General features: G+C 39.4%; 2 protein-coding genes across 19 annotated transcripts in view; one reads left to right on the top strand and one right to left on the bottom strand.

Moving 5' to 3' along the window:
• The window catches only part of DYTN (dystrotelin), an 86,246-nt gene that overhangs the window by 39,979 nt on the left and 21,896 nt on the right, over positions 1 to 24,371 (top strand). Inside the window, exon 14 of one of the 2 annotated variants that reach the window (XM_054069388.1) lies at positions 3,490 to 6,292. The exons of the other annotated variant lie outside the window; for it this stretch is intronic. The gene's annotated coding sequence lies outside the window, so the exon portion shown is untranslated. Of the gene's footprint in view, positions 1 to 3,489; positions 6,293 to 24,371 lie in introns of those variants that run through there. 2 annotated transcript variants of the gene reach the window in all.
• Positions 6,470 to 24,371, bottom strand: part of ADAM23 (ADAM metallopeptidase domain 23) — a 74,884-nt gene continuing 56,982 nt past the window's right edge. Inside the window, exons 25-28 of one of the 17 annotated variants that reach the window (XM_054069371.1) lie at positions 16,859 to 16,949; positions 13,772 to 13,826; positions 9,532 to 9,622; positions 6,470 to 7,591 (exon numbers count right to left, since the gene is read on the bottom strand). In XM_054069371.1, coding sequence (XP_053925346.1) covers positions 7,416 to 7,591; positions 9,532 to 9,622; positions 13,772 to 13,826; positions 16,859 to 16,949 — 413 coding nt within the window. In that variant the 3' untranslated portion in view covers positions 6,470 to 7,415. The other 16 variants (XM_054069372.1, XM_054069373.1, XR_008450307.1 and 13 more) reach the window with 16 other exon arrangements.

Genomic DNA, 24,371 nt, shown 5'->3' with positions numbered 1-24,371 from the left:
TCCCAAGAAAATAATAAAAATCCCAAACTGATTAATACGGTACCTTACAAGTTTACTCTTTGTGTCCTGTGGGCAGGTTGTCTCACTTAAACAGGTCAGTGCAGTTTTTGGTGAGCTTTCAGAGGAAAATGGTTGTTTCCATGCAAATTCTGATTAGAAGTGTCAGTATGTTGCCATGCATAACCTACCGGCAGGAAAATCTGCCTTAGTGAATGATTTTACTAAGCAAAGTACTACAAACTAAGTTATTTAGTATACTTAGACCAAATGAAACTGTGAGAATTAATCGATAAGTTTTGCTGCAGCTGGTTCTTATGTTTAATTATCTTGTAATAGAAATCTGTCTTGTGTCAAGAGAGAATATGCAGACGATCTCCAGACATGGATGAATAACCCGAAAGCATAAACACTCCTGTGGAGTTGCAAGAATTTATTGATATCCTTAATTGTCTTGTAGGATGTAGTTGTCTTAGCTCAGGAGAGAACCTGAAGGGAGTTTCGAGACGTGGTTGGATAACCTAAGAAAATAAACATTCTTTGAGGACTTACACAGTTCTTTGTCTAAAACTAGTATATATACCTACTGCTTTTGTAAGATGGGATGCCTTTTTAGAAGGGCATCCAATTAGGCACTGAATTGTAAAATAAAAATATTACTGTCTTTGCTTTGAAGACTTTGTCCTTTTCAATATTTTAGCAGTGAATAAGTGTTTCTCACAAAGCCCATACATTTTCAGTAAGGAACAGTGTGAATACTTGCAGAGAGAGCACAGATTTTTATTTATTTTTTTTAAATTGAATTTATTTTATTCTTTCTTTTTCTAATAGCTCAGATCACTCAGCCATTGCAATCCCCATTTTTATTTCACAAATGTACACTTTGAAACCTGTTCTCAAAAGAGATGCTACAAAGGTGATACTAGAGCGGAAATTCTACAGAGTATCTTTAAATCGGAACTTCTGGAGAGACTGTAGCTTCATTTAATAAGTTTTTTTCTCTCCTGTTCTATCTTTAATTAGGCATGCCTAAAGAGCAGTATATTTCATTAAGAATTGTAACTTTTTGGCATGCTTGTGTGTGGGGTTGTCCTGAATGTACTGGCCAACCAACTCTGCCTAAAATCAGAGCTCCCAGGTCACCTTTGGGTAAGATAGTTCCTGTCCTAGAGATCTTGTGTGAAGTGAAAAATACCCAGTCAAATCAGAGAAAGGAAAACTGAAGCAAAATATACTGGGACTTCAATCTTTTACCTGCCTGGGCAGCCCTCTGATCCAACAGCATGCAGTCAGGATCCTGCTGTGTAAGGGAATTGTTTCTCTCTCTCTCTTTCTTTCTTTCTTTCTTTCTTTCTTTCTTTCTTTCTTTCTTTCTTTCTTTCTTTCTTTCTTTCTTTCTTTCTTCCTTCCTTTCTTCCTTCCTTTCTCTTTCTTTCTTTCTTTCTTTCTTTCTTTCTTTCTTTCTTTCTTTCTTTCTTTCTTTCTTTCTTTCTTTCTTCCTTCCTTTCTCTTTCTTTCTTTCTTTCTTTCTTTCTTTCTTTCTTTCTTTCTTTCTTTCTTTCTTTCTTTCTTTCTTTCTTTCTTTCTTTCTTTCTTTCTTTCTTTCTTTCTTTCTTTCTTTCTTTCTTTCTTTCTTTCTTTCTTTCTTTCTTTCTTTCTTTCTTTCTTTCTTTTTCTTCCTGCAAATCTGTTGCAGTTGTGAATCTGGGGTTCAGGGTCTCCTCTTAAACAAAGAACTCACTCTTTAATTTCCTGAAGTATTTCAGTGAATGCCGAGGGCACTATAATAGTCTCAGTTTCTTGGAACTGCTTTCTCATGACACACACGTTCTAGTTGAGCATCAGTTGTCTGTAAACTGTGTTAATAAAACTGTGCTAACAGTATCTGTAAGAGAAGCTTCATAAAGGAAGAAGTCTCGCCGTAGTGATAAAGAGTTCAGATGCGCCCAAAAGGAAACAGGCAGAAAATTACTTACTCCAAAGCAACTAGGCTTGCTTGTGCACTTTGCATCCACCTGATTTCATTGTTGTGCCACCCTTACTTAGAGTGGGGTGTGCTGACAGGGAATGGGTCTGGGGAGGAAATGCATGGTTGGGATATGTCAAATGTCTACATTAGTATATGAATGGAGTCTGGAGGCTTAGACTGTGGTCCCTGTGCTATAAACTTGATGTGAGATTTCTCTTTGAAAGTGCTGATTGAGACTGCTTAAGGCAACCACGAGCACCGCTACAGCAAGTTCCGTGTCATTGTTCTCTAACTGCATAGCTGTCGGCGTGTGCTGGAGCAAACTAGACTGGTGTAAATTGTGGTTTGGGAAGAAGTCTTTGCTAGGCAGATAAACATCTCTGTTTACACAAGCTGAAGACATGAGTGGAAACGTCCTTTCTGTGACTGCACTAAGGCTGATATTCAGGCTTTGCTGAACCGAAGTTGGAGCTTTAGTTGCCCGTAACGCTGCTGCCACGTAGCTCAGCACACCGACCTGTGGAAAGCAGGGCGGGTGTTGCACCAGCACGGTCTGGGCTCTTTGTCTAGACAACAAAAGGTGCCATTCAGCACAGCTCCCATCATCTTTGTGCAAGTGTCATTACGACATTGTCCATCATGAGTCAAAGTGCAGGGTTACAGGGAAATCAGGTGCTGCCGCTAGTGCTGTTTTGTGCTATAACCTCCTGGGTGAGGGGTCTCCCGCTTGAGCAGGGCTGTAGCTCAGTAGCCTGGAAGGAGAGTGTGGGTCACTCCAGCGGGACAAGGAGGGCTCTCTCAGAAAGCAGCGAGGTCCTACACTCCCCCTGCCTCAGAGGAGGCACCAGCACTTTGTCAGCAGCGAAGTTCTCGCACGAGACTGGGAGATGCTCCAGCCGTGACTGGGAGCATTTCAGGTACATTGCCCCAGGTGTGAGCTCATACAAAGGAGATGGGAGGGGAAGAGGGCGTGTTTCTCTCTTGGGTAAGAAAATGTCTCTGCTGTTGCCAGTACTGTGAGTTATTTGGTTGTGCTGCAGCTCCACAAGGCATCCAGGTGTCCTGTCATCTTGATTAGACACTAGAGGAAGATCTGTTCAGTTTTCTGGAATACTAAATGTTCCTTTCTGGAAACAGTAAAGCGTTCATGTATTAGGTTTGTTTCACTGTTCTGTGAATCCACAGCATCTGAGTGTATTGAACTCTCCTCTAAAGAGTGGATACACAGTGGGTATTTAAAAACTCAACCTTGATGCTCCGAAGACCCATCTATGGAAAACGATCCTGAATCAATAAGGTCTGTGCTTATTCTGTTCCAAGGAAAATCATCAAATGTATGTCTTGGATCCAATGTGTGAGGGCAACATCCATAAGGATATTTTCTCTTTAATTAAAGCTTATGTGAACAGCATGATCTCTGCAGTAGCCAGACACTCGTCATTTTTGAGGAAAAAAACCTCTAGTCATGTGAGCTGGAGGTGGGAAACCAGTCAAAACCACTGTTTGCTTGTGTCATTATTTAGCTGGATGCTGTCCGGGTTATACTGTGGAGAAGCAGTGCATGTTTATGTGAAGGAACAATTTCTGGCTGTGGAAGAGGACAAACATGGACCCAAAGCATGTTACCAGTCTCTAATGCAACAAGTGTGCCATAGCTCACACCTTGGTCTTCAGTTAAAAGCAGAGGTTTGATAGTCTGTGCTTCTCTCTGAACATCTCCATACGTTCTGGTTTAACCTAAATTAGAACCAGTTTTCTAACTTCAGCTAAGTCATCTAAGTAACTTCATTTTCTGAAAGTTAATTGCACTCTTTTCAGTGTTTCTCTCTAAAAGTGATAACACTGGTGTGCAGAAAGGCCATTGCTTATTCCTATAATAAATAACCAGGGCCATCCTCAAGCTGGTGGAGTGTCCCAAGTCAGAGACAGTCACCTGGACAGGACAGGTGACCCCAAATTGATGAACAGAGTACTCCATCCCATACATGTCATACTCGGTATAAACTTGAGATATGACAAGTGTCTCACTCCCTTCTTCAATGGCTGATGTCCAGCAAGGATCATGTCTGTTTGCCCCGATCCTGCATCCATGTGTTCCTGAATCCAGTTCCTGGGTCCAGCCTCCCTCCTGCCACTCACCTTGCCTGCCCTGCAGCATCTGTGGTGACATGTAGTCATCAGGGGTTGGGGTGCAATTTCATGTATTTGCATATAATAATAATTATTATTATAATAAATTATTGTTGTTATTATTTCATTAAAGCCGTTTTAGTCTCCAACCCACAAGTCTTTTCCTCTCTCTTCCCTTTCCCCAGGGGGGAGAGGGAAGGGCACTGGGAGCCCAACTGCTCAGTTTTAGCTTATGAAATTGGCCAACCCAGGGCTAAACTGGGACACTGTTATCTGCAGGGCTTCAAGCAGCACACAGCCACAGGCCGTACAGATGAGAAGCTACTGCTTTACAGTCCCAAAAGCTAATTCCAAGCTTATAATGTTTGGTCTGGTGACTAAGGAACCCTGTCAGTGTACGACATATGAACAGTTAAGAGAACTTCTTGACGGGTGCAGTGTTGTGCTTATGAAGTTTGAGACCTGGACTTGAACAAGGACAATTGTTCCAGCTTCTGCCTCTCCACAGTTAAGTGTTACACAGTAGCATGTGTCCTCAAGAGGACCAATTCCTGGATCAGCGCCTTTGGAGTGGGGAGAGGGCAAGGAAAAGGATGGGGCAGACTGCTGGCAGACTGAGGCATTGGTTAAGTCAAGGCCAAGAGCAGCAGCTTCCCCCTGGGTTGTACTGGGCACAGCTGTGTCCTGAAGGCAGAAGCAGGTAAAAAGCACTGTTAGTTCCTTCATGCTTTGAGTCACCAGCTTTGGTGGGGAAATTCTTCTCCTGGCTCCGAAGTGCCACACTAAAGCACGGCCTGTTCTACTACTAGTGATAAAGATGAGCGGTGTTCTGTGACTTATGACAAAACCGAGCTCTTTTAGAAGAAAACTTTAACAGGGACAAATAGACTGACACTCAGCTACTGGATTTCTACAAATGAGAGCATTCTGAATTATGCCGCCTTCAGCAGTTCGCAGTTGCTCAGAAATGCTAGATGTTAAGTGGAAGTGTGTGCTGGTCTGATGTGGAGTCCTTGTACCTGCAGACCATTGCATTGTATGCTCCCACCAAATAACCTAATTCAACAAACCTACAAAAATGTGAAGCTGTGCTGTGCTTGCTGAGGTCTGAACAACGAATTGCTGAGCTGAATTATAGGCTATGCAGCTTTGCGATGATGTTTTTGTGACCTTTTACTTTCAATAGTATTGGTTTGAGCATCACTACTACTAAAATTTCTATTTAGTTAATTTTGTCTTCAAGCTTTCTGAGGGCACTTAACCAGTCATCTCTGTATTTCTGGTGGATGAGTCACATGAAACAATTTTTTCAGCTCTTGCAGGCAGGAATCTGCAGTGAGTGCATTTGGAACAAAGGAGGGTTTTTCAGGTTTGTACAACATGACTTGCTGTTGTGTTGGTTTTGTTCTTTATAGTAAGTGCCCCAGGAAGGCTTCAAAAGCACTTTTAAGGAATCTTTCTAGTAAAATCCAAAGCAGATATGCACTGATCTCTACACTGCTTTACTCATATACTGCAAATGACTGAATTCCTGTTTTAGGACTGTACTATAATTATTGCCAAAGTGTTGCATATTCATATTGAGTTTACAGAGAAATCCTCCTATATTCAAATGACACAAAATAAAAGTGGATGATAGTGTTCCCTAACTCCGCAGTTCTAAATGAGAACATGCTTTCATACACAACCTTGGGAAATATTAAGACAAAAGCATATTTTGTTTCCCCATTTGGAGCTGGAGAAAGCAAAAACTATCAGGAGTTCTGTGGTAACTGTGTCATACATGCATTTGGTTTTTCTAGGTTGGCTTCACTGGAGTTAGTCTGACAAAATAACCCAAAAAGGGAAGCTGAGTTTCATTCAGTAACCCATTAAAATTATGAATATATTATTAGGTTATTATGAGGCCTTCAAATAATTATACCATTTTACACTTTTTGTAATTATATCACCCAGACTTTGGAACTGCCTCAGGCTTCCCTCGACCAACACACACGTAGAGATCCCCTTCAGCTCAGTGAAGCCAGCAGATGGGACTGAAGTGGGCCCAGCAGCCCTCCTGTCCATCTGCTCAGCCCTGAGTGCCGAGGTGCTGAGCTCACACCACTCAGAAAGCCTGCGTGCAATGTCCTCTCACAGACAGAACCTCCCTGTGAGATGGGACACAGCTTGAGAGATCGTCTGTAAAAGAAACTCCAGTGAGTTTCCACTACTGTAACAGTGGTGCTATCTTGAACGCAAAAATTAAATAAAATGGAGAGAATAAATAAGAAAAAAATGATTGAAAATTAAAAGCTACTCCATTCCATGTTCATGAAGTTTTTAATACTCATCTTGCTAAGATGCAGAACAAGGACTATTGAATTTCCATTCATTAGCAGCCAACAAGGTATGAATGAGTATTAACTTCAAACAAAAACTGATTTATAACATCAAGTTGTGCACTTAAAAAATAATTACAAATCATTTTAAAAAGGAAGAGTAACAGTGGAAGCAATAATGAATATAAAACATGACTGATCAGGCTTAAAACATAACTTCAAGTATAGGATGGCATCTCCTCAGACAGTTATCTTAAATTTGTTTGTGCAATATCCACCTTTGCATAGTAAAGAAAAAGTGGTTGAACTCCAGCCTGAAGAAATCTGTTTCTTTGAACATGCACCTATATGCAGCTGTTGATTTGCCTGGCAGGCTTCTCTTTTTGGAGGATCAGATCAAATCAGCGCGATCATGCAGCAAACTGGAATGAGCTTTACCTTTACCACAGTTTCTTGTCCAGGTGAACAGATAAATAACAGAGCAAACGCACAGTGGGTGAAACGGAGGCAAGTGCTGACCAGGGCTGCTTTTGATGCTGCTTTGTAATGAAAAAATGCTAAATGGAGAGGTACTTCCCAAAGCACAGCAGAGACGGGATGTAGAGAGACAGCACCTCCCTGAACCAGTTTTTCAATTGTCTACCAGCACAGAAAGCCCTTCAGCCTGTACCTGCCCTGAGCTGTGTTGTCACTTGCGTTCTGTACACACAGAGCAGAAAGCAGATAGGTTCTTCCACAGACACAGTGGCTGATGAGTGAAGCATAAATTCAGTCAAGAAATTGTAATTCCTATGAAACTGCTGGTGTAAATAAAAAAGTTACTTCAGCACTGAACATATGTACACATTTGGGGACCACTGTGGTCTTATTTAAAACATCACATCACGCACTAACAATGTGGTTTCTGAAATGCTTCTCAGAGGTTTATTACACAGGTAGTTTATGTCTATCCAGTTGATTTTACTCATTTTCATTTTTGGTAACCACCGGTGTTTCTGTCACGGGTTACACCCACTTTGGAAGCGGGACCCTAACAAAGTTGGGGGATTATGTTCCCAAGCAAAGTGCTTCTCCAGGACGATAATACAGTAGCATGTGTTTTTGGTCTGCCATAAAAATATTGTCACTAACTTCATTCTGCTTGAATCCAGGCAGGAATTTTTCAGAACTTGACCTATAATAGAGATGAATGTTGGCAACCTCTGTGCAGCACGTTTAACTCGTAATGTAGTGTTAGTGTAATTAGGTTAAAGCTGTTTAAAAACATCTAATACTAACTGTCAACCAAAATGATACATTGTAGTTCTCTTGTAAGCCTTCCATTATAAGGAATAAAATCAAAATGAGATTTTGTAAGTCACAGGAAATCTGCAGCATTTCCTTACTGTTCTGGCTCTTAAAGCTAACTTGGGAAATGGATTCCGCTGAACAGGGATGGAGTTAACTAGTGTAACTGGACTCTCATCATTACTGGTATCCAACCTTTAGATTAAATCCAAAATTTACAGAAGTTTTTAATTCTGATTCTCAAGATGCAGCAATGATATTTTCAGGTCACTCCACTTACGTGAACTGAATTACTCAAAGTTTTAAATCAAGATGAAAAGACACCTTCTTACCTTTCTCAGGTCAGATGCAGCCAGGCTAGCCCCGTTACTGGGAACAATACTGGTGGCCCATCACTTCTTGGCAAAAATCTGTTTGTACACTAGGTGTATCCAATAGCGATCACAGCACAAAATCCCCTCAAACTACAAGGGATTTCACACACTGTGAAAGTAACCAGCCACCCGTAGCCAAAGGCGATAGTAAATTAATTTTGCATTATACTTTGAAAAGTGAGATGCATCTCAAAGTGATACAGGGAGTGGGTTAGAAATGAGAGTCAACTTTGCAAGCCAGTTTCGGTGGGTGGGCAGAAGGCAAGAGAATAACAAATCATTCCAAGCTTTTAACATTTTTTTGAGTATTTTAAGGCTTATTTAAGTTTTTATTTCACAGGATCTAGACACAAAAAAAAGTAACTGTAGTTTAAAAAAACCCAAAACAATAAAAGCTTGGCACTTCTGTGATCAGTTTGAGAAGGTGTCACTTATCTTACATTGTATTATGGAAAATCTGTATAACAGCCCAAAAAAAGTAATCCAGACTTATAGTCAATACATGGATATGCATTTATACATTTTAATTGTTTTTGGTTTCAAGCATACAAACTTTAGATCACATCTGTTTGGTGTCAGGACTCCCTGCATCTGCATGCTATTTCCTGCCTTTTTTAAGCAAGCCCAGAACATCCGCTGTAAAACATGCTACAGAAAAAAAGGGAGCAAAGAAAACCAAAATCAAACCCAACATCAAAAATAGATTTACATAAAGAATAGAACCTTTTTATATGGAAATCCTTTTCTCTCATATATATATATTTATATATAATCTGTGAAAATGATACGTCAAAATCTTATTTCCATATTTACACTTTTTCCTTCTTGGAAGAATTACACCCATCACTTGATGGCTTCCATACCCAACAGACTCCTGGCCTAGAAGACCAAAACAAGGTGGACAGCGAGCTCGCAGAGCAGAGAACTCTAAAGTCCAGCGGCTGGAAAAGCTATTAGAGCCTGGTATTAGCTTCCCAGTGGTTTGTGTTTACTGGGCTGCAGATTCTGCTTGGGGTCAGCTTGCTTGCTTGGTTGTTTGTTTGTATGTGAGCCATGCAGGTTACCCTTTCAAAATTAGCTCCTCATGCCACTGGAGTTTGATAAGAAAAAGGAAGTCATGCGAACTCAAGTGAAGTTAGAGAACCAGCAGGCTGGGAAAAAAAATCTTCTCCTATTTTGTTATTTTGGAACAGTTCTCTTATTGCACTTGGTCTGTGTGTCTCCTCCTTTGTTGAGGAAAGAAAAAAACCACTTGATTTTGAAACAGTTTGCTTGTAGCACTTGTCAGTTAATTTTAAGAAGAGAAAGGTGAATGGAGGAAGTATTTTGAACTATCTCCAAAAAGGAGAGTCTTCTACCACCTCAAATCCTAATGTCCCAACATTGTGTTTATAGTTACTGTTTCTCATATTCTTCCTTACTGATTTAGTTCCTTACAGCAAAGACATCATACCCAAAATCCAGTAGTGCAAGAAGTGGTTTGAAGCACATTTCTTCAGATAGGGCCTTGCTGACTTGGATCGAACCTTCGTTTTTTGACGTTTCTTCCAGGTTGCATCAGAAGGAGATGAAAAGAGAAACATGCAAGACATTAGTTAGATGTAACAGGAACAAATCCATTGCAAAGGTCATAGTAAAGTAAAAGGCTCACGCTGAGACAACTGAACAAGTACCTTTCCAAGGTGTAACAATGTAAGGAATGTGGCTGCACACTTTCTGTAGCATAGTATTAAGTACTGGTTTCCTTATGCAGTTCAAAGATCATGCTGGCATACAGAATTATTTCTGTAGTACTTCAAGTGGTGCTCTAAACTGCTAGAAACTTTCAGCCCACAATGACACATGTGTTGACTAGGCCAAGAAAGCATGTGTGCACCTAAAGGGAATGAGTCAGAAGTGCCAGTACTGGAAATACATAAGCACACAGAGACTTGAGTTCTCAGAGCAAGGCACGTCTCTGGCTATACTAGAATTTAGTTTACGTATTCCAGTGTGACGAAAAGGCATGTGCCTCTGTGAGCTTTTACCACAACTATTGACCATAACTGCTGTGAATTTTAGATGCAAAATATAGCAAAGACACAGCATTCGAAGGAGACTGGATGGTTTGGTAAATTCTGTGATTAGAATTTAATGTCAGCAGTGGGGAGCAAGCTGGTTGGTAACATCCAGTCTCCTGCGATACTGATGTTCTATGTCAAACAGCAAGACATTAGGAAGCGACAACAAAAGTTGGGTGCAACCTCCCCAGTATCTGGCTTTATGTGGGGCATCAAGCAAGGGGTTCATGCATTTAGTTTTAACATTGGGCATATGCACCGCTACCGCCACCAAACCGACATGCAAAAGGTACAGAACAGGAATTCATATATTCCCTACTGCTACATACCAGCCCTGGGATTTTCTATGTTCTGCAGTCCTGCTAACCTCTACCACTGCTACGGTATTTACAAATATACTATACGCAAGGTTTGCCTGGTGGTTTAAGAGCCTAATGGATGTATGCAAAGGCAACTTTTTTTGAGAAGACCTCCACAGACTGGTAATTCTTAGGTATCCTTTGTTTTGGTTTGTTTGTTTCCTTGGGTACCACTGCCTACGTTTTTGTCAGGTGAATGCTTAAGATTTGCTGGTTTCTAAAAGATCACTGTATTCGCCTTTCAATCATTTCCCCTCTAGAGTACTGTACTAATGCTCCTTTTAGGCTGATGTAACTTCTATGCCTCAATCCATCCTCCTCCCTACTACCGGTAAATTTGCAATGAGCAAATTATTTTTTCAGGCCAACTTGCAGAACTGCACGATAGGAAGTATGAATATCATATAGTCTGGTTCAGTAGGAATTCATACCTGCTCTGCTTCTGTAGGAATTCATACCTGTCTGCTTCTGATTGTTCAGGTAAAGGACGTGTCTGCTTCTCTTCCCTCTAGACCTCACACCCTTAAATACTGTCTAGCATACTTGATTTCAAACACCACGGTAAGCAATTACTCTGTCCCCTTAAAACAAATCATCAATGCAAGTAACTGACGTAATTTGTCCTCCTACTCTAGGGAAGGTATCATATTTCAGTTTGCTTGAAGAGAAAAAGTCATTAACATGTACACTGAATTACATTCTGTTACCTGAGCTCATTTTAATTAAACAAAGAAATGTACTTTTATAAGGCTTAGAACAAGGTACAGAGGACAAATGCTCTGCTTGCTTCCCATTACTGCTCTTGCAACAAAACTCTTTCAACTTTATCCTATCACATCTTTTCTAACCTGATCTCAACCACCATAGTATTCCAGTAAGGACCGTTCAGCTGTACTTTGACTCAGCCAGCACCCATGCTATGGGGCAACAGGCAAAGCCTGCTGTGCCCTTGCAATGCATTCTGTGATCTGTTCAAACCATACATTTACTCATTTCCTAGTTTTATCCAGCAGAAATACACACTTCCAGGAATAAGGCAATAACCAAACTACTGCCTTTCTTCACTTAGGGCATTCTGCTAACAGTGTTGTATAAGAAAGAAATGCCTGAAGAACTAAAAGAACACCTAACTTAAGAGCCTGAAATAATCTCTGAAATATGGAACGTCATGTACAGTGTCAATAAGAGAACACGGTGCACATGCATAAAGCACTAACAAGAGCCTGACCTGCCACATCTCTGCTGCGATTGCAGCAGTGCATAGTTAAGGACTCAGGTGTTACCCTGCAGGAATCTGAACTCTCTTGTAATTCTCTGACCTGGTTTACAAATTCATCAGAAAAACCAACCATTTTCATACTAAAATGAAGATATAAGTCTTACTTAAACCTGCAAATAGAACAAGTCTCTCTCTTACCCAAGAAAAATCCAATAAAAAGGAAACAAGGTGAGTATCAGGGCCTGGATATTTGCACTTCTTTATACCTCTCTATGTATTACAGTAGTACAAGGCTCCTTTCGGGATGCTTCAGCAAAACGATAAGGCAGGGGGCACGAGAGTCCTCTGTGGAAGGACACATAGGAGAATGATGCCGTTTCCTAGTTCTTTTGCTGTTTTATGTGGATGAGGGTCACCCTTCGGTCTGTAATCCAACCAGAAAAAGTGTCCCTAACAAAAACAAAATTAGAGGTGATTCTGAATAAAAAAAGCACACCATGCTACAGCACATCACTGCTTCTCTCACATGGTCATCCCTACAAATGAAAAATACTTCAGGAAAGAAAAACTGGTTTAGAAAAACAGATGGATGAATGTATGAAAAACCTTTCTGCAATCCTCTGCTTTTTTTATTTCCCTGCAATTAGTAATGTGGTTACACAGTATATTACTTGCAAATCTGCGCTTTTGTCTGTGATCACAGAAATACAAAGCTTTTCTGAAGTACTGATTTATCCAAAAGCTTCACTGAAGTATTGATTTATTGATTGCAACTGCTTCAAATAGCTAATGTTTTCATAGACATTCCTAAGGCATGGTTCAAATGCTGAAGTAGTGCTTAAATAAATGACCTTTGGCTACAAAACTGATTAAAAATTAACAAAATGAGAGACTAAAATTAGCAGCTTAAAATAAGGCCCTGACCTACCATTTATTCTAGTAGTTTGTAAAAAAAAAGTGAGAAAAATCTCTCATGTTTGATTCTAATGCTGCTGTTTGCATTGCAATGACTGTTTATAGGTCCACGATGCATGCTTTTTGGAAATACTGGTAAGGGACTGAAACAACCTTCCTCATCAAGTTGCCATTAGCATTCCACTGCCTTATCTTGCAGAAATTTTGGGGGTCTAAACACATCTGTACAGACCAGTTAAAAACTTGGCATCTCTTTGGGCTGAGTCTTTTGTCTATCCATCAATCTTCCATTAAAGGGACAGAAAACCTGCAGCTCTTCAGCTACGAAACAACTAATGGAAGTAGAATTGTGCCTACAATAAACTCTTCTCTGTCACTCACCTCTGAATTCTGAGATGACAAGAATCAGCTTTTCATGTGCATTTTCACATGAATTTTACTAGCATTGCCTCTTAGCAGTGTTACTTTATGACCAGAATTGGTTTAATACCATTAAAGTCAGCAACAAATGCATTTAACAGGCGTATATTTCTGCAGTATCTTTGCAAAAGTAAGTGCATATACGCTAGGGAAAAAAGTGAGCGTGGGCCCAAGACTGTGATTACAACCAATGCACAGAACTACTCTAACAGTAAAATGTGTCCTTCCTACATCAGTCCTATATTAAACTCCATATACTGAAATCTTGCACAGACTTGTTACATCAAAATCGCCTTCATATTTTGTAACTGCCATACTTCTGAACATCACCAAACAAAATTCAGGTAGAAATATGTCTGACTCCCTTACTGCAGTTTAAACACCAACAGCTTTACAACCACTAGAAGAAGCTCAACTGAAGTAAAATCTACTTTCTAACAATGTTTCCATTCACAGCCTTTAACGCTGAACCACCTGAAGTGTGTAATGAGGCTCTATCCCCTCTAAAATTGTCGGTTAACTTTTTTCCTTCCTATTCTGTCCACACTTTAACTTGATTAGAAAATTTAACCTAGGATTCATTCTTGAAACTGGAAGTTGGTGTTGGGTTTTTAACTTTGTTTCTCCAAACTTGCACCAAGCCTTCTTTTACACTTCCCCTCCAACCCTCACCACCCACCACCTCAGTTCATGAACAAAGTTGGCTTAGTTGCAGCTTACGTTTGATATGGACTTGACACCACAGTACCGTATGTTCATATGAACATCTGATAACCTGTGAAACAGAAATCACATCTCCCAGTTTGTAAAACATTAGCTACCTTCTCTCATATTTGCAGAGACTAAACATATCACTTGCTTAAAAAGGAAATGTTAAAATCCTCTATTATCCTCATCTGTCCCTCCAGATATAACTGAAGCAAAGTATCGGAGGGTCCATGTGCTAGCCCTCTTTTGCATACAAGCTGAAAAGCCTGTTCAGTTCCCCTCTGACCCCCAGAAGAAGCATGCACTTCAAGCTGTGAGCTAGGCCAGGCCAGTGTATTTGAGGTTCTGCTACAGAACAAACATTTGTATCTCGCTCTTTTAGGAATAAGAGCTTCAAAAGATGTTTCCAACCAATCCTCTAGAGGGATACCAAGCTTCTACATTTGGGTGAATGAATGACACCAGGATGCAAAGCTGAACCCTTGTAAGAGTCACTAGAGAGATATGGAACACAGAGAAGAAAGAAACAATCAATTAAATATTGTGTTGTTTCAGACAGGGAGGGGTTCTTCTAAAGATCTGTGTTCATGCAAGTTCTCAGTGTAGGCGTTCCCCGTCAGCAGCCAGACTGCTCACACAGCTGCTAGCAGCAGCTGCTGCACTGATGCAAAAAAGCAAAGGTTTTTACGGCACAAAACAGCTTAAAAAGATTCAGAAAAAGAAACTACCTCAAGTTTTTATATTTTAATGACTTGTACTGTGTTTTCAACAACTGACTTTCTGCAACACATTATTTAGGGATGGGTACTTGGGTCTGGAAAGTATGTGAATGGCTAAGTGACAGATGTATGTCTGACAGCAAAAAACTGGTCTGAAACTATAACCAGACACTTATTTTTCCCAGCAGTAACCTACTTTGGTTAATTCCTGTGGAAACTTGCATTATCAGTGTTTCTAATATTATTGCTTTAAATGTGCATGCATTGTTCTCAATAAGTCAAAAACTTTAATAGAACTGTTAACACAAGCCTTCCAGAAAATCTGTCTCTCTTTTTTTAAAAAGCAGATTACAGTGAAGTACATGGGGAAAAAAAAACCCCTCAGATCTTCAACTAACTGAATTTTTAATGTATTGTTTATATGTTTTATTTAGGTTAAAAGACAATTCTTCTGTATTTCTGCATATAGTAGGATATGGTAGGAAAAAACGTAAACATATTAGTTATTAATACAGAATATGTCCAAGTATTACAGAGAGTCTGCGATAAAAAAAAAACATTAGGTACAGAGCAGGGCTTTCCATAGAAGAATTCTTTCAATCCATCAAACTAAAAGAATGCCAGTTCTGCTTATGTTCACATCACATGTGAATCCATCTCTGTCACTGCATATTCTAAAATACACACCTCATTTGAATTTCTACCTTTAAGCATAAATAAAAAATGCATAAATACTAAATTACTTTACTGTTTATAAATATGGAAAATAGAAATCTCTGCCACGTGAGACACAATGTGAAATATATAGGATTGTATTAAAATTACATGTTTAGAGATGCCCCGTAGTAACTTATAACATTGCAGGCTGACCTAGGAGTATTTATTATACAGACAAATGGGTTCGATTTATTTAATTTAGAAGAAGATGTAAGAATAAAAAACAAAAAAAGAAACCAGCATCTCATGGTAAGTCTACCAGCAAGAATTAAAAAGGCTTATGAAGATACCCCCCCAGTGTCCAGGGGAAGCGCAAGGAATGTTACTTTCCTCAGAACAAGCATTTAGACAAAAATGAATGGGGCAGGTACTGGGTCTTTCTGAGAAACACCGATAGTGGTGGGCAGTCCAACAGGAAAACAACTGCCTTATCCAGAAGAAAGCACGGTCTGTTTTCAGCAAAGCTGAAAGAGATTTAGAAATATATTGCTGCTATTTGCACATCTAATTAAGGCCACTGGACACTATGAAAACATAACAGTCCAAATCAGAAGTAAACAGACATTTTCAGGTGATCTTGGATAAATATGACCTGTTCAGTATATTCTAATTTGATGGCCTTGTTAATCAATTAGGGAATAATTTGTTTCCCTGTCAACTAAGACATGGAATATGAATGTAGGCCCTATAAAATATTCTTTGAATTATTATAAAAACCTGATTGAGGAATTATAGCTTATTGTAGTATCACGGCTTAATCTTGATTCACGTTATTGAAAAGAAAGTGACTTGAATACCATGAATGATTAACACTCCATGATTTGTAAGGTTATAAACACTCATTCTAAATTTAGATCCTTTCACCAAATATGGTCCATTCATACAGGTAGGCTTGACACTACAAGAAAATATAAGAATTAAGGACCTTTGTACAAGACTCTCTCGTCTTTAACCGTCGCAAGTAGAATGAATGACTACCGTGTTACTCTCATGGTTATAAAACACATTGAACTAGAACTGGGAGAGAAACGTCTTTAACTTTCAGGAGACACCTGAAGATTTCAAAACGTTCTCTCTAAATTTGTTTTGGTTTTTTTTTTGGAAAAAAAAAAGTGAATTGATTAAAACCAAACAGTATCCACAAGCAAAAGTTAGCTCTAGTACTTCTAAGTCAACTGTGTCAACATCTCTGTTACTGAAAACCACTCAGCTACTGCCACCACTTATGATTTACAAATGAAGTATTTTATTATAAAAATCTTAATCAGTTTGAAAGTATTACTGCATTCAAAGTAAATGCTCCTCTGGACACGTATCTTCTGGGTTTTTTAACCACTGAGGTCAACTTCTGAGAACAACGCTACTAACTAGAGGTGAAAAAAATGCCTCACGCTCCAAGTGTTACAGTGAACTCAAGAAAGTTCCAATTCATTCTTTCATTGTTCTTCAGCTTTGCACCCTGATGACATTTGCTAATTTCAAATCAATTTTCTCTTCTTGTTCAATGCATGAGTAATTCTTTCCTTGTAAAAGCAGTTTGTTATAGTTTGGGTGGGAGAGGAATTACCTTAGAAATCTTGTAGCAGGAACTCAAAATTTAGTGTTGTAAGCAAGAAATAGAAACGCCATAGCCACTGAAGAGAAGACATGCGGCATTGCTTACTTAAAGCCCCATCCTGTCCCCCCAAGGACAATAGCTGCTACCAGGATGGCACCAGCGATGGAGCCTATTATAAGATTGGTGGCACTAGGACCTGTGATAAAGGATTATGGTAAGACAGACATAAGAACCAACCACTTTATTCACATTAAGTGAAGCAACTGAAGGGTAGTCAAACAGTTAAAGGAATATAGACAGCACACAAGGTGATGTCTCTAGACAATTTCATCAAGTCAAACTTACTCTTCTTTAATAGTAAGAATGAATAAAGCCATTGGTCTCCGCATTGTGCTATGTTTACTTCTACCATAGATAAAAATCTAGTATTAGGCAGTAAATTCTAATGTGACTTACTCCATTACCTAGTGAAGGAACCGTCAGCTGAGGACACTAAGATATTTGTGAATAATTCCTTAACTTAAAGCAAAAAGTATGAAAGCTGTGTGTTTTATGCCTACAGCAAATAAGAAAAAAAAATCAAAAAGCCTCTTTTCATGGAGATCCTGAAAGATGTTCGATATTTTCATTTGAGCTGAGAGCACGTAGCTGCACTCAGTCAGAGTCCAGACTCCCTACAGCCACGTCAATGCTAAATGTACAGACAATTGTTTGACAAGAGCAAAGGATTACATAATAAAGAACAGAAGTTGAAATGAAAGCTGTATTCCCATTAAGCTTTCCAAACATCAAAGCACCTCTTCATCATCCTCAAGAAGCCACTTAACAACAAAGTGGGGAAGGGTGAAGCAGGAAAAGAGCAACACAAAGCAGCAGCACAACTTATGTGTGCAATTTTCTGAAGAGGGCAAGAGAACACCTAAATGAGATATTCATAATTGACCCTTAAGTGCTTTATTTACACAGGGTGGAAGAAAACTGACAGTAGGCCTGAGAAACATTTTAATTGCTCTGCATGAAAATTTCCTATTGAGTAGTCTTTGATGTAAAGCTAATTGCATCAGAGCTCAAGACAAAATGAAACCAACCAACAGTTCTTTTGCAGCACGTTGCACACTTTTTATTTAGAGATTTACATGTGCAGGAGCAGCCTTCAAAAACAGTTCTAATCTCCTACCCCAGTTTCCCCAAATCAAGGAATGGCAATTTTCCTATTTTAAATGTTCTGAAATCAAGTTCGGAAAACTGTCAGCCAGCTAACACAAGGAAGAAAAAGGAGCAGCCAGAGATCAGCAAAGGAAGGAGCAAGGGCAGCTGTAACACCTGAAAGGTTTAGGCTGTTAGGTATGTATCACAAAAGCTTCCACCCATTCCCACAACCTACAAGAAGTACACACCCTAAGTTTTAAAGTTTACTGTAGTCACCTAACTTCACTGCATCCATTACATGTGCCCCATATCAGTGCTTCAGATGATCAGATTAACTAAAAGAAACCCAGGCTTTCAAAATCGCTTCCTGCAATTTCTACACAAAGAGTATTCAAGAATATTAATCAAAGACTTGGACCAAAAAGAAATATAGTGAGCTTCGCAGATATGAGCAGTGCACAAATTTGAGAACAATAATTAAAAGGTAATTTTCCACAGGTTGGAAGAACATATCTTGTTTGGACTTACCTTTAAAGTCACACCTGGCTCAAATGAACAGGAGTGAGCAGGGTGGAGCGTAAATCAGTGCCAGGCCACAACAATTCCCAGTTAAGGTTTACTTTCAACAGCAGCCTACTGAGCTACCATATCTTACTCTGGATTTTATCAAATGATGGCACAAAGCAAGTAATTTATCTGTAATAAATTTAAGGAGCCTTGAAATACTCTAACACTGATTTCTTTCTAGCCATAGAAAGCTATCTTTCCACAAAAGGGGTATAATGACTAACTGAGGGTAATATAGTCATAACTTAGATGACAAAGTAACAAATGGCCACTTTTTTTCATCTCTGGATGTAAATGGATTGATGGACCACAGCCAGTTGTATGAGATTGAACAAGGCTGAGTGCTGGGTCCTGCGCTTCAGTCACAGTAACCCCATGCAGCACTACAGGCTTGGGGAGAGGGGCTGGAAAGCTGCCTGGCAGAAAAGCACCTAAGAGGGTTGGTCAACAGCCAGCTGAACACAAGCCAGGAGCGTGCCCAGGTGGCTAAGAAGGCCAACAGCATCCTGGCTTGTAATGGAAATGGTGTGGCCAGAGGAGTAGGGAAGTGATTGTGCCCTTGTACTCGGCACCAGTGAGGCTGCACCTTGAATCCTGTGTTCAGTTTTGGGCCGCTGAGTACAGGAAAGACATGGAGATGCTGAGGCGTGTCCAGAGAAGGGCAACAAAGTTGGTGAAGAGGCTGGAGAACAAGTGTTATGAGGAGTGGCTGTGGGAACTGGGATTGTTTGGATAGTCTGGAGAAAAGGAGGCTGAGGGGAGACCTTATCAGTCTCTACAACTACCTGAAAGGAGGCAGTAGCGAGGTGGGTGTTGGTCCCTTCTCCCAGGTAACAAGCGACAGGACAAGAGGAAATGGCCTCAAGTTGCACCAGGGGAGGTTTAGACGAGACATCATGAAAAATTACTTCACTGAAACGGTTGTCAAGCACTGGAACAGGCTGTCCGAGGAAGTGGTTGAGTCACCATCCCCTGAAGTATTTAAAAAATGGGTAGATGTGGTGTTTAGGGACATGGTTTAGTGGTGACTTGGCAGTGTTAAGTTAATGGTTGGACTTGATGACTTTAAAGGTCTTTTCCAACCTACACGATTCTGTGATTTTAGTATGAAATCTGGAAATAAACAACTCAGTCATTTTGTCCCCCTTGATTCATAAAATAAATTCACAGAACATTAAGAAACTGAAGTAATTTCAGTATTTTAAATAAAAGTTTGCAATATGCACATGAAGTGGCAAGAAAGGAGGAAGAAGGTCAGACCCCGGCATCAGGTTGTGATGAACACAACCTCCTCCCTGCAGCCACTGATGGTAACAGCTACCAAGGCCTGAAGGGCATTAGAACAGATTTTTGTTCCTCCTGTGCCTTCCTTAAACCAAGCAACAAAAAGTAACAGTGGCCTGCTAAATGTATATTCGTATCTGAAGGAACCAGAGGACAGAGAGAAGACTGATGGGAGCCAGGAGAGAAGAATAAGTCAGGTAAGTGAGCGATAAGAGGAGAGAAAAGATGAAGACAAGCTGTAATTAGAGCAGAAGGATACAGGACCAAGAACAAACAGTTAGGGGACTTGGTCAGAGCTGAGTGGATTAAGAAAGCAGGTAAGGGAAGATAAAAACAGGAGAGTGCAAGGCAGAACATAAGAAAAAGGCAAGTAGTCAACCTGTAGGTAAGTTCTCTGCTCCAGAGCCTGAGTCCCAAACCTCTACATTCTTCACAGTCATCAGTTTTTAGCAAACAGCTGTAAAAGTCACCAGTGTAAAACACCACTCTGATCTTTCTCAAGCAGATGATCTACTACCTTCTTCTACCTGTTTGTCTATTAGTCCTTCTCTGTGAGTGCAAAGGTCTCTCCTATGCTGAGAATGTGAGACGAGTGACATGCAACAGTCCAGTTCAGCAAAAGCTAAGAGACTCTATCTAGGTCTGCAAACTCAGATACATCAAGAGCTGCCTACCAGAAGACTGCCCGTGCTGCCTTAATTAGAACTGGGAAAAGAAATCACACACTGTCTTGTTACGATTCCACCTTTAGAGAGATGGCAATATCACACAACAAGGTCATACACAGCACTAGAAACACAGTGAAGTTCGAAATCTCAGAACAATTCTGTAGTTTGCAAAGCGAATAGGGAAGGAAAAGTGTTCTTGTACAGGCATTCAATGTATATAAATCATAGCCACTATTAAAGCTGAAGTATTGGGCTAACGCTTAAGATTACAGTTTCCTAAAACTATGAAAAGACTATAAAAATTGCTCATATGTATTCTTTATGCATGCATTCTACTTCAGCAGTCTACCACCCTGAGGTAACGGAATCCTAGCAATGGAACAATCACCAGCTTTACTGTAAATCTAGCTGTCTATACTATTACCAGCTTCTACCTCCCTAGGGAGATCGTGTGCCCTATTATTAGACTGAAAGCCCCACAGATTATTGTAATAAACTATTTCTGCATTTTTTTAAATATTCCACATTACTCAGTCTATTTTGCAAAATAATCACAAACGTCCATTTTTTTCCCCCCATTCTTTTTATAATTTGGTGTAATGGAAACATTTAGACATATAATTTTACTGTGACAATGTAAAAATCCACGAACTTATTGTTTTATGCCCCACATTATCCCAGACAGGAGAAGGTTTAACACTGCATGAGCAAACCACATGACACAGACACAGTCAAATTACACGACAAATACGGTCACCACATGACAAAGCTAATGGGGTAATACACAGAGGGGTCGGGTGCATACAGTTACCTCACACACTAGGCACCAAACATAAAACTCAAACTAAGAAAAATGCTTACTCTATTCCCCACCCTGTGCCTCCAAAAATCACCCCCAAGGCCAGAATGGTCCCTGCCACTGCACCTATTAGCCTGTTAGTGGCCATGCTCACTGTGTGGAGGGAAAAGGGAAGATTTTTTAAGGAAATGATCACACATAGGTCTGAAATGAAAAAATGAAATTATTCCTCAAAGGAGTCTTTTATGCTATAACCCACCATTGGACAAACAATTCAAATCTCCTAACAAACCTTTATTTATCAGATACTGCAGCTCTAAAAATTCTGAAATGAGCTAAATTTAATTTTCCTTGAATGCTTGCTAGTATTTCAATGAGAAGTTTTCCTGTAAGTGTAAGACTATTCCTTTTAGCTTGTGATTCTATTATTTATTAAAAAGGGAACATCTTCAACCTACTGTTTATTCAAAACAGCCAAAATGTAAATAAATCACCAATAAAAAAACTTCCTTTTGATCACCAGAAACTTACTGTATCCAATAACATAACTAAGCAAAGCGAAACTGTTTGGAAACAATTCCATCGCGGGAAAAGGAAAAAGCTCAACTTCTTAATCAATTCCTTTTCTAGTTAGTAATATTTTCCTTTGTTTCTGCATTTATCAGTAGGACTCTATCTATCTGCATGACCTAAAGACAGGTAACAGCTTTTAAAAGGAAAAACCCACCCAACAAATGTCCTTCAGGTAACACCCTGGAAATGCCAATATGTTCAGATAGTCCCTCAAGACACTCAGGCCTTATTTTTCATTTTTTTTAAGAGAAATCTTGAGAAAAAACTTCTGTACATTTCCTATGTTAAAGATTAAAAGCTCGACAGATTCATTGAGTCATAACAGACCACAAGCAAACAGCTGAATTCCCTGTCTAATAGGAACTGTTCCAAGGGACAAAAACCTTAGTCTTCATGCTGAAGCAAGTCAGATTTGAAATTATTTTCCTATTTCATAAATATACACATACAAACACACATACACACTGAGACATAAGTTTTATATTAAAAAAACCAATTCCACTAGTCAAACAAAGGCCTAATTCTGAAAATGAAATTGCAAAGGAAGACTCGTGTTTGCATATGGAGTCCTACTGATCTCAAAACTACCACCCAACACTCTAAAGTAATTAGAAGTTTCTACAGTAGCCAAAACCTAACAGCGAGAACTCTGTCTTCCCAGAACTGCTAGCATGCCATGTAGGTCTGCTAGTGCAGGATACCGTTGGTTGCTAAGTTTAGAGTAATTCAAGACTCATGTGTTAGTATCAACATAATGAAGGACCACTAATTTTTAAAATCCTGAAATACAGCGTGGAGCTGAAAGCAACTGATGGGTGACAGAGAGGTCTGAAAAGTGCAGCCAGAGTACCAGCCAAAGGTCCATTACAAATAAGCGGCAATATCTCCTAGCTAGGCATGCTCTAACCGTAGTAAGGAAAATGCCTGGATTTATGGTGTGAAGAATCTGAAATCTACTGGGTGAGTTTTCACATCATGAGTGTTCTGATTCTGAAATGTAACAAAATGTGAATTTAGGGTTAAAGAAAAACAAGCATTTTGGTTTCTGTCTTGCAAACTTGCAAGGATGTTCGATCTTTAGAATACAGAAAACTATGTCTGTATTCTTCTGACATCTTCTCACAAAGGAATTCCTCTATTAGCACACTGAAAGAGATTATAGCAGCTGTCAGTGTTCAGCCTCCTAAATTCACTTCTAGGTGATTCAACATTAATAAATTACTATAACAACATAAGTAAAAACAATCCATCTTTTGAAATCATTGAGCCACCTTGTATAAAAACATAATTCTGCCTTTTTGCAGAGGACTCCATTGAAAAATGCAGTCTGAAACTGATGTCTGTATCTACTAGAAGAAATCCATGCACATGCTATTCTAAGACTTTTCCTAGACTAAATTTCAGCATTGACATACTCATTTCCATAAAGGTATTTCCACTTTGAATTAGATGAGTTAATCTGCATTACAAAAATCTAGCCAAGATTAATGTACCTCCTCTGTTCCCTTTCCTATACATCTTTTTACGGATGAGGGAATTATTTCTTACCTACAGGATTTCAAAACGAGCAATATAGAATTCATGCACTCTCAGTGCCACAACTGTAAATACTGCTGTCCTCACCCACACAAAAAAGAAGTAACCAGCTCTGAAGTGCTGTTCTCCACTATTTTTTTCAAGGCTCTGTAAGCAGCTTTACACCATTAGGAAGGTTTTTATGGAAAATGGAATGACAAGTAGCTTTGTAAGGCAGAGTACAAACCAGACAGCTCTACACTGAACAGTGGTGGGTTCAGGAGTCCAGGAAGCACCTGCACAGATTCCCTAATACAGATCTGGACTGTATTAGAGAGCTTCCTTCATAGTGGTAACTTGTTTTAAGACAATCTCTTCAACAGTTCTTGACAAAGATTACTGGAACCATTCTGCTAAGGGGCAAAAGAATAAAGCACACAAGAGAGAAGTAAAGCCATTCTGGAGGGACACATCGAAATCCCATCCTCCCTTGAAACCCTGGCTATTTTGAAGAGTAATCAGAGTCTGAGCTCTAAGGACTATAGTTTTAAACAAATCTTATCATCTTTCCATCAGCCTTTTATATAGGGGACAGAAGAACCTGGAACTGGGACATAGCAGAAAAAAACCTGTTTGTGTTTCTTAGTTGTTTATCGGGAACTTCATCTGTAAATACATAACACTGGATAAATATAGACTGATGTTAAACAACGTCTTGATGACAGGAAAGACATACAAAAATTGGATAGCACCATCCAAAGACATTCTTTGGCAGAGAATTCAGAGAGAATGTCAAGTGCTTTTATTCCTCTTTGAAAAACCTTTTCAATGAGTTGTTCCCTCAATAGCTCCTCTTTGTATTTATACTTCATATGAATTTGAAATACTTACTAAATACGTAAGAGGAAGCAATAATGATTGTAAGAATAATTTAAGTCCTTAAAATCTTATTTATTTTTCCTCCCATTAAAATGCAATTTCAAGGAAGCAAAGGTTTTCACTAGGGACAATCCATTTTTCCCTTTCTTATGCCACAGCTCTCTGAATTAGCTGGGAACAACTA

The sequence above is a fragment of the Cuculus canorus genome, chromosome 6 (genome assembly GCF_017976375.1).
Source record: "Cuculus canorus isolate bCucCan1 chromosome 6, bCucCan1.pri, whole genome shotgun sequence".
NCBI classification, from domain to species: Eukaryota; Metazoa; Chordata; class Aves; order Cuculiformes; family Cuculidae; genus Cuculus; species Cuculus canorus.
This window is presented reverse-complemented; position numbering and strand designations above follow the sequence as displayed.